The following is a 13,142-nucleotide window of genomic DNA, read 5'->3' as shown; positions in this document are numbered from 1 at the left end:
AAAGACCTACCCAAAGGAGGATGGTTGGAATGGTTCTCAAGAAAATAAAGAATGAATGCCCTCATTGACAAGTGAATACAGGTCCATTGGTGAACTTGGTCTGGCGGCTCTGGATTTTGGCCTTAATGATCTCATCATTAAATCAGTTAGCATCAATCCTATCGAACCGCTACCTCTTCCCAGTTTGATATTTTTAATCTAGGAACTTCTAGACGTACACTATTCTAGTGATGTTTAGAGCTAGAAATTGACAGGCGAAGTAAACATGGGTGTATCAATAAAAATTAAAATATTAAATTAAAAAAAGCTGTACATAGTTTAGGAATCAAGCACCATCCCACGTGAAGATGAATTTCTAGCTCAGTGGCTGGCCGCTAGGTTAGAGTCTGGACCCTCTTAACCCCCTCCCCCTCTTCCCCACTTGAGAAGTAGTATTATTTCAGTAGTTAGTAACATGATTATCAAAGCGTCGCTTAGTTGATAAGGCGGTTCAGCCTAGACTGGCACCTTAATCACCTAGGAAACACCATGCCTCCTTCAGAACCATGGTTAGTGATAAATTAAGTGTGTCCCAATGGGCCCTTTGTTGGCCCCCTGTGGGTCCTGTTCTAGTCCTTAATGCATCCTCAGATCATGCAACAAAAAAATAATAATAATAATAATAAGGGAAAACTACATTATTACCCACTTTTAGGTTTCTTTTTACAAAAATACCCATACTAAGTTTAAATTAACAAAAATACACAAAAACAGGTTTTAGTTTACAAAAATACACAAAATAGTGTCTCTCCCTCATAACATATGTTTTTCTTACACTTTTACCCCTCACTTCCATCTCCGGTGATTGCAAGCAGTACTCCCTTTCAAAAGTTGAAGCAGAGTCTGAACAAGTGCGAGAGATTGAGGACCAGTGAAGTGAAATTTTGTCCTTCACCCCTTCTCTGATCACCATGTCTGCCCCTTGCGATCCCCCCACCCAACTTCCGGATCAGTCAAAACCTCCTCCCTTTTCTATGTTAGGTCATCGTCAACATCACAACTGGTCCAACGGCAAGCCTCACCATGGAAAGTGAGGACATCCAATGGGTTTGATGACAAGGATACTCACACCTCCTACAACCCTTCTGGCCCCTTGCTACCCTCCCGCCCCACCTTTAGATAAATCAAAAACTATGTCTACATTTTATTTCCATTTCTCCCTTCCCCTGTTAATCCAATGCACTGGTTTTATTTCCATGTTTCCCTACACTTCGCTTCAAGGAGGAGGAGGTGGGGAATAAGACGAAGAGGACATGGAAGAGGAGGTGGGGGAGGCAATAGGTAGGGACAATGGAGATGGACACCCACCCGCCCCTCTCTTCCCTGCAACCCCCCAAACAGCTCATATTGTAACAGAGCACTCAAAACTTAGAGAGTTTTCGACATCTTTATACACAAAGAGAAGGAAGAGCTGTAACAGAATGATGTATTTGTTTTTTTTTTTTTATCAAACGGAACGATTTCACTGAATTGCAGAAACCCTAATCATAAAAACTAAGCAATTCCTGCATAAACCTAACACACAATGATACAATTCACGAAGAAATCCAAGAATTGAGGTTTTCTTCGTGGTCCATCCACTCTTATGAGCAAGAAAGTAAAGTAAAAAAAAAATCCTAAAAACTATTGGATTTCTGCAAGCGGGAACACAATGAGCAATCAAAACTCGTTTTCTCTCAGCCTAACGGAATTGCTTTTGTGGTCGTTGTTAGGATTTTCCATTGATCCAAAGGTTGGGAAACGAGTAGCATGCTGCAACCCAAAGGACTTTGTTTATTAATTTTACTGTCCTCACATAGAACTTGAAAACTGGGCAGATTGTTGTACTCTTGGGGACCATTGATGGATTTGAGCTCATAGAATCATACTTTATTTCTAGAGATGACCACGATTGGGAGGACAATGAGGGAGATCATCTCACCCCCGCCATCACGTCATCATTGGCGTCGTCCACAATAGTTGGAGAAGGGAGAGATCGTCGTCATTGGCATCATCCACAGCAACCGGAGATGAGAGAGGAAAAGTAGTGAGGAATGGGGACTAAGGATAGAGAGGGGGAAAATTGTCAAAAAGCATAGAAACAACACTCTTTTGGGTAGTTTTGTAATAGGCATCTTTATTTTGGGCAATTTGGTTAACTTGAACATAGAATGGATAATTTTGTTGAGAGAAACCCAAAAGTGGGTAATTTTGAAATTTTCCCATTTATAATACCCTATACAATCTCATTGTTAAAATTTCGATTCAAATGAGCAAGAAAAGTTTTTCAAAGTGTAACCCAAAGTTTCCTCAAATCACGCAGGGGAAAAACAACAAATAAATTTAAAAAATTTGGAAAATTGCCACAATTTAGGGTATAAAAAGTATATCTTAATGACCAACCTAACTATACATGGTAGATTGAAGCGACAAATTCCAACTATTTATTAAGTATAGTAATGCCACTATCGCTATACATGTGAAATTTCCAACTGAAATTGAATATATCCTGCAATATATAGACATTCTCCCATGCTTGAGTAGTCAAGTGCACCATCTTGGCAGTCTCTAATGTTTTAATAACCTACTTTGGTACCTTGCTAACTCAGATTGGCTGAACTTGTGATGTGGGTAGGGGACATTGGGATCTAATTGTTTGCAAAATTCAGGCCTATCTAACAAACCATAAAGCAGATAAGCATAGACCAAACAGATATACATCCAAAACAAAAGCATCCCCGTAATTTTGAGCCATTCATTAACCAAAAAACGAAAAAAACAAATTTGAGTCAATTCCTCTGCTTATTCTAGATGTACCTTGGTCACTTAATAATAATGAACTAAATGTCTATATAGAACCTTACAATACACCACATATAACTACACTTGAGGGTTTTTTTTTTTTTGGTGTAAAGAACTACGCTTGAGGTTACAATAGCAATATAAAGTAGAAATGGCTATTTCCAATTCCTTTTCTTCTTCTTTTTAAACTCCAAGCTAAATATTCTAATTTTTTGGAGAACTCTCCATGGATTGAAATAAAATCTTTGGCTTCAATGCAACAAAATGTAGAGTTGGAATAACATTTAGGCCGCGATTGGTAGTCATCCAGAAAAACATTTCTGGCATTTTTTCGTTCTATGGGAACAAAAAAACAACATAAAGCATTTGGTGTCAACTTGGTGTTTTTCCATTTTTTTGGAACGAAAAGGGAAAAAGAAACACTAAAAACCCAAAATGATGGAACGATAAAACGTTGTTCCATCATTTTTGTTTCGTTCCAAATACAAAAAAAGTGAAAACTAGGGTAATCGTTCCTGAAACAATTCACCAAACACCATTTTTTTTGTTTTAAAACAACATTTTGGCACAGAAATTGAAAATTCTATTTTTAACACAAAACGTCGTTTCCAAAACTGACTGACTACCAAATGCAGCCTTAAGAAAAATATTTTCATATTTGCCTCCTTGGAGAGGAATTCTAAGGGGTCCGTCTATTTCGGCCACATTGATGGGTTATCTAGCACTTCCAACTGTAGGATATCGAGGTAATGGTCTAGATTGGCCATTTGCTAATTGTCAAACTCAAATTGAATAAAATACAACCCCCTATGTATACCCATGTGTCCCTATTGTCAGTCATCCATTTTTGTTTGGTGTGCACATTCTCTGTAGTCCTTAATTTAATACTTGATTATGCCACTTGGCCAACTCCAACTAGGATGAAACTTGATATGTGAGTAGGAAACCCTAGACCAGGGTCCACTTGTCCACAAAATAACAGCCTTGTCTGACCTGTGCATGTGACAGGACCAAGGCCAGCCTAGAGAACCTTCTCCAATCCAGCATGCAGAATACCACTCAAATGACATTTCAAACTACTAATTTAATCATCTAATTAGATTACCAAATGCATTTAAAACCTAATAATGACACGGATAAGAAGTACATAAAAGTATCTACAATTGTTGAACCTGTTAAGAAATAATATTCAACGTGAATAAAATAAAGGATAATCTAGCAATTATTTATAGGGTGACTACTTGGATTTGGTTCCAGCATAAGAATTAGAATAGAACATACACAAGTGAGGGAAAAAATATATCAAAAGAGCATAAGCAAACATTTTATAGGCGGATCCCCAGTAAAAATGACAATAATTCACAGTTTGTATAGTTTGTGGATCATCTCTTTGTGAACATAGATGTATGTAGTTGGAACAGAATTTCGGGGAGCCCCTTTTCAGAGAAAAAAAGTTGGGATTGGCTCCTTGTATGGAAAACATGAATTTATGAAACTAATCACTATGACGAGCTTGCAACACCTGAGGTAAGACTTGGTCCCTTTCAATAACTTTGACTGCAGAGGTTACCATGAGATTAATCTGCTCAAATGACAAAAGATAAATGTTCATATGGCTTTTTTAAAAGAAACAGAAAATAATGATTTATAGCTGTGGCACACCTAAAAAAAATTTTCAAGAGTTTACCCATGTTTTATATGGTCTACATGGTGTCTTGCATTCTCAATCCAGTTTCTCGTGTTCCATGTAGGAAAAATTTATTATTACAAACAAGGGAATGTACAATGCTCTGCAAAGAGACTGTACATATGACTACAAAAGAATTACCCAAAAAACATCCGACTACTGATCAACTGTGAATGATGACTAGCCATTGAAACCACTAAAAAACTCTTCCATTGATTTTTGTCCACCTCATTACATCTTCAACAGTATCACAATCACATGGTGCCAATTGGGGCAAATTGATATTTATTCTCCAGATCAGAGAGAGCATGCCCTTCTAATTGCCCCTAATGTTACCACCTCTAAATTTTTTCATTTGAGTTGAGATTCATCAGGGCCAGTAAGTAATTTGGGGAGGGAGCATTTCATATCAAACTATCCCTGTCAGTGATGTCATCTGCTAATAAACTCCCTCTCTTCCTCCTGGTTTAAGACTGAAAAAGAATCTCTTAAAGTATATTTTCTCTTTGCAATATAACCAAAAATTCTTTGTTTCGACTCTCAGGTCTCTGAGGTTATCCTAAAGCTTCCTTAGCTCATGGAAAGTCTACAGCCAACACAAACTCTCTCGCTGAAACAATATTCCACTAGAACTGAATCATGTCTTTGAATTCATGAACCTCCAGACATTTCTTCTTGAATCTAATGGGTAGAAATTTAAATTTTTTTTCCTGAGGTCTTCTTTTTCATTTTTGAAATATTTTGAACATAAATCTTTATTCCAATACCTGATAGCACAGAGCTCCTCTCATATTTCAACTTTTTCATTATTGTTGTGAGGGCTACAAATGGTCCCAAAGAATAGAGCAACCCCCAAAATTTCCTACATCTGTCCAACCAATCCATGAGATTGGAACCCCACAAATTGCTAACCATCTCAAGATCCACTTCTGCTAATTTTGATTTTTTAAACAGAGCAATAGGAGTCAGGTCAAGTCATCTAGGTCAGTTGTCAATAATTAAGAGTCTTCTTATGAATTATGTGGGTCCCAAGCAGTTTTTCTGCTTTGTATCTCTTGAAGAGACAAATCTTAAAAGTTCTAGTTTAAACAGGAGTTCTATTTACGAAAATTCTATGGTGGTGCCACACCTATGGCCTTAAAGACCTTCACAAGGCGATTGTGGAATTCTTCTGTGCTCTAAACGAGTGCCTAGAGCTATTAATGTCACCATTCTCATCTTCCTAGAGTCCCAATCAAGATCTAAAGACTTAGACCTATCCCCTCTCTTGTCAAGAAAAGGTCATAAATGTTCCTGTGAAAAAAAGACATGACTAGGAAAAGGAGGTTTAGATACTAACCATAACTGAACAACCATTCTAGTCCTATCTGGTTCCACCTGATTTGAGGTCACGACTCTATAATGTCCTATTACTTCCAGAAAAGGTTTCCAACCTAAGCAATGCAAGAACCTGTTTCGATACCACCTTACCATCAAACACATTCCAATACAATTAGTGCCAAATTAAATGGGCATGTTTTCCAAGTCATCATCTAATCATGGATTAATTTTACTCAAATCCAAATCTGACATGTCAATATAATGCTTTGATTTTTTTTTTTTTTTTTTTTTTTTTTGACAGACCTAGACTATTGCAAAGCAAGGTTTAATGCCTAGAAATGATACATGATTGAAACAAACTATCATAACTGAATTGTGACCTATCTAGAAAATAACTATCCAATGGTCAAAATGACCAAATGATCCCTCCACACGTCAAAAACAGTCATTGCGCCTAGAAACCTTTTGCTAATATTATCAATTTTTTATCTACAATAATTAGTTTATGAGAAGTTAATGACAATAATTTGTCACAGTTACTAATAATAAATGAGGAATTGTTAATTAAAAACTATGATTCATAATAATTAAGGAATTAATGACACTAACCTAGTTATTTTTGCATGCATTATTTACCAAGTAATTTATAATGGGTACTACACAGTCTGTTTAGGAAACCTTTCCTAAACATCATAGTTGCCAAGGCGCCTTGGCATCCAGGTGGTAAAAATCTATAAGACAAAGTGGTGGGGTCCCTTACTTGAGTCACGAAAGGTGACGCCTTGTGTCTACGCAGTCGCCTTTTGTCATTCAGTTTTTTTTTTATTTTTAGTAACATATTAACACTGATTCTATTTTATTGATTGCGATTGGAAGGTATATTGTAATTCCATACACTCACCTACGATGAATAAGCCTATATAAGGGAAAGTAAGAATGTTAAAGAGCAAAACAGTGAACTGAAAACCCGCAACTTGACTCTTCCTTGCTCATTTGGGAGAAAACTAGAGACCACTGTCTTCGACAAGGTTCCTTTATTGTTTCCTGCTCTGACAGGTCACCTCCTTTGCTCCTCTGGCGATTCTGGCTCCAGTAAAGGTAAGTCTTCTTCTTTCTCTCTTTCTTTCATCGTCTTTATCTTTTCGATTTTTTTTTTTTTCTTCGTCTTCTTCTTCTAGTTGGGTAGTGGGTTCTGTTTTTTCATTTTCTGCTGTGTTGAATGTTGAGTAATGTTAATGTAACTGCTGTTCATCAACTTCATCTTATCTTCTTCTTTTTTTTCTTTTTTTCTTTTTTTTCTTAGTTGAGTAATGTTAAGGTAATTGTTGTTCATCAACTTCATCTTCTCTTTTTTCCCCCTAAATTGACTGTTGTTCTTCTTTTGCTCTGTTTTTCTTTTTCCTTTTTTCACAGCTGCAGCTGTGCTGCTCCTTATTTCTGGAACCAGCAGTCCAAGTCCAACACTATCTTCAAGCAGGTAGGGGGAGGGTTGTTTTTCACTTATACAGGTTTGTCCATGTCTTCTTGCTACTTAAAAGTTGAAATCAATGTATCCTGAATCATGTATTGTGGTTCTTGTTGCCATTTACATATTTGTTTTGATTATAATAATAAATAATTTAACATTGAAAAATGTACTGAAATCTGATTTAGTGATATTTTATGTAGTTTATGTTTGCATTTTTTTGTCTGTCAGTTTCATCAAAGGACAATAGTCATAGCACATTATTGATTGATAACATCAGTGGCAGTAGTGGAGGTCATAATGCAAGTACTGCTGCACATGATCCAAGCTAAGACCCAAAGAGGAAAGCCAAATCAAAGGACCCCGAGTGGAAATATGGGTATTGGCTTGACCTTTCATAAATGACCTTTGTTAAATGCAGCCTTTGTAGCAAAGATCTCAAGGGAGGAACTAAAATATTAAAGCAACATTTGGTGGGTGGATATGGGGATGTTGCTAAGTGCATCACAACAATTGCAGTGATTGCTACAGAGATGCACGCAGCTATCATACGCAACAGGAAGAAGAAGTTAGAAGAGGTTTTGGATGATGATGATGATCAAGGAGGAGAGACACATAGATATTGAAGAGCAAACTTAGCAAGGACAATCTGGTTCTGGTAGGCCTCATCCTTCTAGCAGAGTTATTCCTAGCTCTAGGGCAAGCTGCTAAGAAAAAGAAAGCCTCCAATTTAGACAGACTCCTGAACAAGTGGTCGCTAAGAAGCATCTAAAATGTCCTACTCAAACTACTATAGAGTAAGGCACATTTGCTTAGATCATAAAAAATAAAAAAAATAAAAATAAATAAAAAAATAAAAAAGAAGAAGAAAGAAATTATAATCACATTGCTGACTGGTTTTATCAGTGTGGTATTCCATTTCATGCACTTAAATCAAGGAGCTTTGAGGTGATGGTGGAATACATTGCGCAATATGGGACTGGATATAAGCCCCTACTTATCATGAAATAAGGGAGTCATTATTAAGGATGGCAACGGAGAAAACTGCAAAGATGAAGAAGAAACATGAAGAGTATAAGAAGCAGTATGGGTGCACCATCAAGTCTGATGGGTGGACGGATGAAAGACGAAGACACATAATTAAAGCCAAAACTGAAAGTTTGACTTTGAATTTTATTAATCCTCTCTAACTCTGGTATGAGATTACCTGTGATCCTACCCAGGTTTAGGTTAGTTCCTACCTAGCCTTGCACTAAATCCCCTTGGACCAAAGGCCCAACGTCTATACAACCCAACCCAAGGCTTATATTCATTAAAATAAACCCAATCAATTTAGGATTTATATAGTATCTTACCCACAAATTTATGAATAATAAACTTCAGTTTTTTCTGCAAGTATTGTGGATTCAATTCTGTTTTCCTGAGAGGATTCTCAGGTTCAACTTAGTACATCACAACAGGTGGCATTTGGTGGATTCCAAAACCGCAGTAGGTGGATTCCAGCTTTGTTTTATTCTATCCTATCTTACTCAACAGGTCTGTTTTGATGATAAGATAGACCGCTCGACTAGATTTTTCCTTTTTTTTTGGTCCTCTGTTATGCGATCTTGTTTGAACTATAGTCTCTGCCAGATTATTCTGTTTCGAGATTAGCCTACACTACAGATTCCAACCTTTATAGGGTACCATTTGATCTGCCTACATGTACAATTTCAAAGCCTTATATTTCTCATCATGTATTGAACCTTTATCTTAGCCATCCAACTTTTGACCAAAGTTGACTTGTTTCTTGCGTTATAAGGTATAATGCTTTCAATTCAAAATCAAACCTAATAGGCTAGTCAAGGATGACACAAATAACCATGTCCAAAAAGTATAAGTACACAAAAGTTGCCACGTGATAGATATTAGGTCCTTACATGTGGATAAGTCCTAGCTTCTACTAGAAAATGAAAAGCACTCACCCATAATTACTATTACTATTACACACAACCTAAACTGAAAAGGGCCATACTCTACCAAAACATTAGGGGTAAGTTAGAGCTCTGGGGATCAACCTTGGAAATAAGAGGCTTTAAGATCAATAGATTGCAAACGGAGTATATGATGTGTAACTTTAATCACACTATGATGAATAATTATATAGTGAAAAAATTGATGAGAGAGAGATACCACAAAGTGACTATTTTATATATTTGGGTTCAACCATAAATAAAGAAAGTGGCACAGATGATAATATTTCACAAAGAATTAGAGTGGGATGGATGAAATGGAGAGGTGCGACCAGAGTGCTATGTGACCGACGTATTCCTTTAAAGCTTAAAGAAAAATTCTATAGGATTGTTATACAACCGGCTATGATGTATGGGGTGGAATCTTGGACAATTAAGAAGTGTCATATAGAGAAGCTATATGTAATAGAGATGAGGATGTTAAGATGGAAATGCAACAAATCTAGAAAGGATAAAATAAGGAATGAGCATATTGGAGCTGATTTGGGAGTTGTCCCGATCAATGACAAGCTCCGAGAATGTCGTTTAAGGTGGTACAATCACGTTCAACGGAGGCCTAGGGATACCCCAGTAAGGAGTGGTGATCAGATTCCAATTAAATGAGCTAAAAGATCTAGGAGCAGGTCTAAAATGACCGTAGGAGAAGTAGTGAGGAATGATATGCATAGTCTAGGTCTTATCCCAAGTATGACCTCAGATTGAGCCGATTATAAGGAAAGGATCTATGCATCCGACCCAAGGTTATTAAGACAGCAAGATGACCGAGGCATTTGAGGGCCTTTCGAACACTTTGGCAATAGGACAGGCACAAGGCGTTGCCTTATTGATTAAATTTTTTTATACAACCATCATAGTTATTAAGGCATCACCAAGGCGCTAGTAAGGCAACGCCTAAGCGCTGAGGCGACTCAAAGGGGCTAAGGCAATAGGATGCATTAGGTGCAACACATAAGGTGACCGCCTTGTCTGGTAAGGCGCTATGGCGACTTATACTTAAGGCGGTCGCCTTATGTATATTTTAGAATTTATAAATTTTTTTAAACAATATCAATTCATGATTGGTAGGTGTAGGGCCTTGAATGCACTTGAAATGCATGGGATCAAGGCTACTAATAACTCAAGTACTCAACCAAAAAACAAAACACGATTCACTCATTCACAATCACAAAGGGTTTTGAGTCAAGAAGGAACTAAAGAAGAACCAAGCGACCTTCTTCGATCTTGCTCTGGCGATGAAGATTCTTCTCAGGCAGTGGTGAGGGCTACTCCGGCGAGCAATCGTAACCCCCTCTAAAGGTACATTTTTTGTTTTTTTTCTCATCTTATTTCTTCTTAATGCTACGATGAGAGTTTTTCTTTTCTCCGTTCTTCTCCCTTCTTCTTCTTCTGTTCTTCACTTCTTCATACGGTAACTATTTATTTCTTCTTCTGTTATTCACTCTTCTTCAACCTACGGTGAGCTTTGTACCTGTCTTTTTTTTTCTTCTTCTTCTTTCTTCTCCCTTCTTTCTTCTTCATTGTTCTTCTGGTCTTCATATGGTACCTACTTTTTTTTCTTCTTCTGTTCTTCAATCTTCTTCAACCTACAGTGATAGCTATGAACCTGTCTTTTTTTTTCTTCTTCTGTCTTCTCCCTTCTTTCTTCTTCATCCTTCTTCTATCATTCCTATGGTTCTTTTCTTAATTCAATATGTTGTTTTGGTTTGGTTCTTAATATTAGTGAAGAGTGAACCAATCACAACATAAATATGAGGCTATTGGTTTAAAGAAAATCTTGTTTTCTGTATAAATATGAGGCCACTGATTTTCTTTTATTTATTTTTTTTAAATATATTATTGCCTGCCATGTTCTTTGAAAAACCAGATTGGATGAATATACTTATAGCCTTATATACAACTCTTTACTACTGCCTAGTGCCTTCCATTTCTTTGGAAAAACAAGATTGGATATAGTATAATGGCTTATGGGCTTAGCTTATTCTACAGCTATTTATTTAATTTTTTTAAATGAATATCTGTTTTGTCTAATGTGTATCATTGCAGTTGTAGACATTACACATTAAAGTATTAGACAAAGAGATCAAGTTTTCATCAATGGAAACAGTTGGTGGTAGCAGTGGGGCTGAAAACACAAGTATTGTACAATCAATGAATGATCCAAGCAAGGATCCAAAAGGGGGAGCTAAATCAAATGATCCTGGATGGAAATACGGATACTGGCCTAACTTAACAAACAAAAATTGGATTAAGTGTACCCTTTATGGGAAGGATGTTAAGGGAGGAATAAAACGATTAAAGCAACAATTTATTGGTGGCCATGGAGATAAGAGATGCAATCTTAAAGAACAAGAGGAAGAGGAACCTTAGAGTTTGGATGATTTGGATGTTAGTGATGGATATAGAATTTCACCTATGGAAGTAATGGAACCACAAAAGAATACAATATCCGATTTGGGGGTCTCGTCCTACCCCTATCTCTGGAACAACTTCAAGAAGAAATAGAGCTATCATTCAGACACAACCTAAACAACAAGTAAGGGGTCCCATGGATAAGCATGTGAGGAAGACTCCTGAAGAAGCGGCTGCAGATAAGCAGGATAAAGGTCCATATCAGACAACAATGGAGAACCGTGTAAAAGGAGAAGAAGAAAGAGATAAATTTCATTCTTACTTTGCAAGATGGGCTTATAAAAGCGGTGTTCCATTTAATGCTTTAAAATTAAGGAGTTTTAAGGAATTGGTTGAAGTTGTTGGCCCCATTTCATCCAAACATCCAAGAGTCCTCTTCCTCTTGTTCTTCAAGATTGCATCTCTCATCTATTTAGCAATTGCTTCCGTTGATTTTACACACTTAGCTACATCTCCATAGCCACCAATAAAATATTGCTTCAATCGATTTATTCCTCCCTTGACATCCTTTCCACAAAGGGTACACTTAATTCAATTTTTGTCTGTTAAGTCAGGTCAGTACCCGTATTTCCATCCAGGATCATCTGATTTAGCTCTCCCTTTTGGATCCTTGCTTGGCTCATTCATTGATTATGCAATACTTGTATCTTCAGCCCCACTACTACCACCAACTGTTTCCAGAGATGACAACTTTGTCTCTTTGTCTAATACTTTAATGTGTAATGTCTGTAAATGCAATGATACACATTAGACAAAACAAATATTCATTAAAAAAAATTAAATAAAGAGCTGCAAAATAAGCTAAGCCCAGAAGCCATAATACTAAATCCAATCTCGTTTTTCCAAAGAAATGGAAGGCATTAGGCAGCAATAAAGAGTTGCATATAAGGCTAAAAGCATATTCATCCAATCTGGTTTTACAAATCCAATCTGGTTTTCCAAAGAACATGGTAGACAGTAATACATTTAAAAAAAAAATCATAGCCTCATATTTATACAGAAAACAAGATTTTCTTTAAATCAATAGCGTCATATTTAAGTAGTAATAAGGTAGATATAAATCTATCACCGTAAGTTGAAGAAGAGTGAAAAAACAGAAGAAGAAAAAAAAAAAAAAGGTACCGTATGAAGAACAAAAGGAAAAAAAGGCAAGTACAGAGCTCATCACAGGTTGAAGAAGAGTTCACCATAGGAGAAGAATGAAGAAGAACGAAGGGAGAAGGAAGAAGAAAAAAAAAAAGGTACCGTATGAAGAATAGGAGAAGAATGAAGAAGAACGAAGGGAGAAGAAAGAAGAAGAAGAACGAAAAAGACAAGTACAGAGTTCACCGTAGGTTGAAGAAGAGTGAAGAACAGAAGAAGAACGAAGAAGAAAGAAGAAGAAAGAAGAAGGAAAAAAAAAAGTCAGGTACAGAGCTCACCATAGGTT

The 13,142-nt window shown here is 36.7% G+C and overlaps 1 protein-coding gene and 1 long non-coding RNA gene across 2 annotated transcripts in view; both read right to left on the bottom strand.

The window, feature by feature from the left end:
- Positions 1-4,120: 4,120 nt before the first annotated feature.
- The window catches only part of LOC122064880, a 16,680-nt gene continuing 7,658 nt past the window's right edge, over positions 4,121-13,142 (bottom strand). The window contains exon 4 of the mRNA XM_042628665.1: positions 4,121-4,402. Within this exon, the coding sequence (XP_042484599.1) occupies positions 4,316-4,402 (87 nt within the window). The 3' untranslated portion in view covers positions 4,121-4,315. The remainder of the gene's footprint in view (positions 4,403-13,142) is intronic.
- LOC122064881 lies at positions 10,933-12,929 on the bottom strand. Its single transcript, XR_006135846.1, has 2 exons — positions 11,976-12,929; positions 10,933-11,886 (listed from the first exon to the last, which is right to left on the bottom strand). It is a non-coding gene; the product is annotated as an uncharacterized LOC122064881 (long non-coding RNA).

This window comes from Macadamia integrifolia, unplaced genomic scaffold (genome assembly GCF_013358625.1).
Source record: "Macadamia integrifolia cultivar HAES 741 unplaced genomic scaffold, SCU_Mint_v3 scaffold1801, whole genome shotgun sequence".
Lineage (NCBI taxonomy): Eukaryota > Viridiplantae > Streptophyta > Magnoliopsida > Proteales > Proteaceae > Macadamia > Macadamia integrifolia.
The sequence above is the reverse complement of the archived record's forward strand: the minus strand, read 5'-3'. Positions and strand labels throughout refer to the sequence as shown.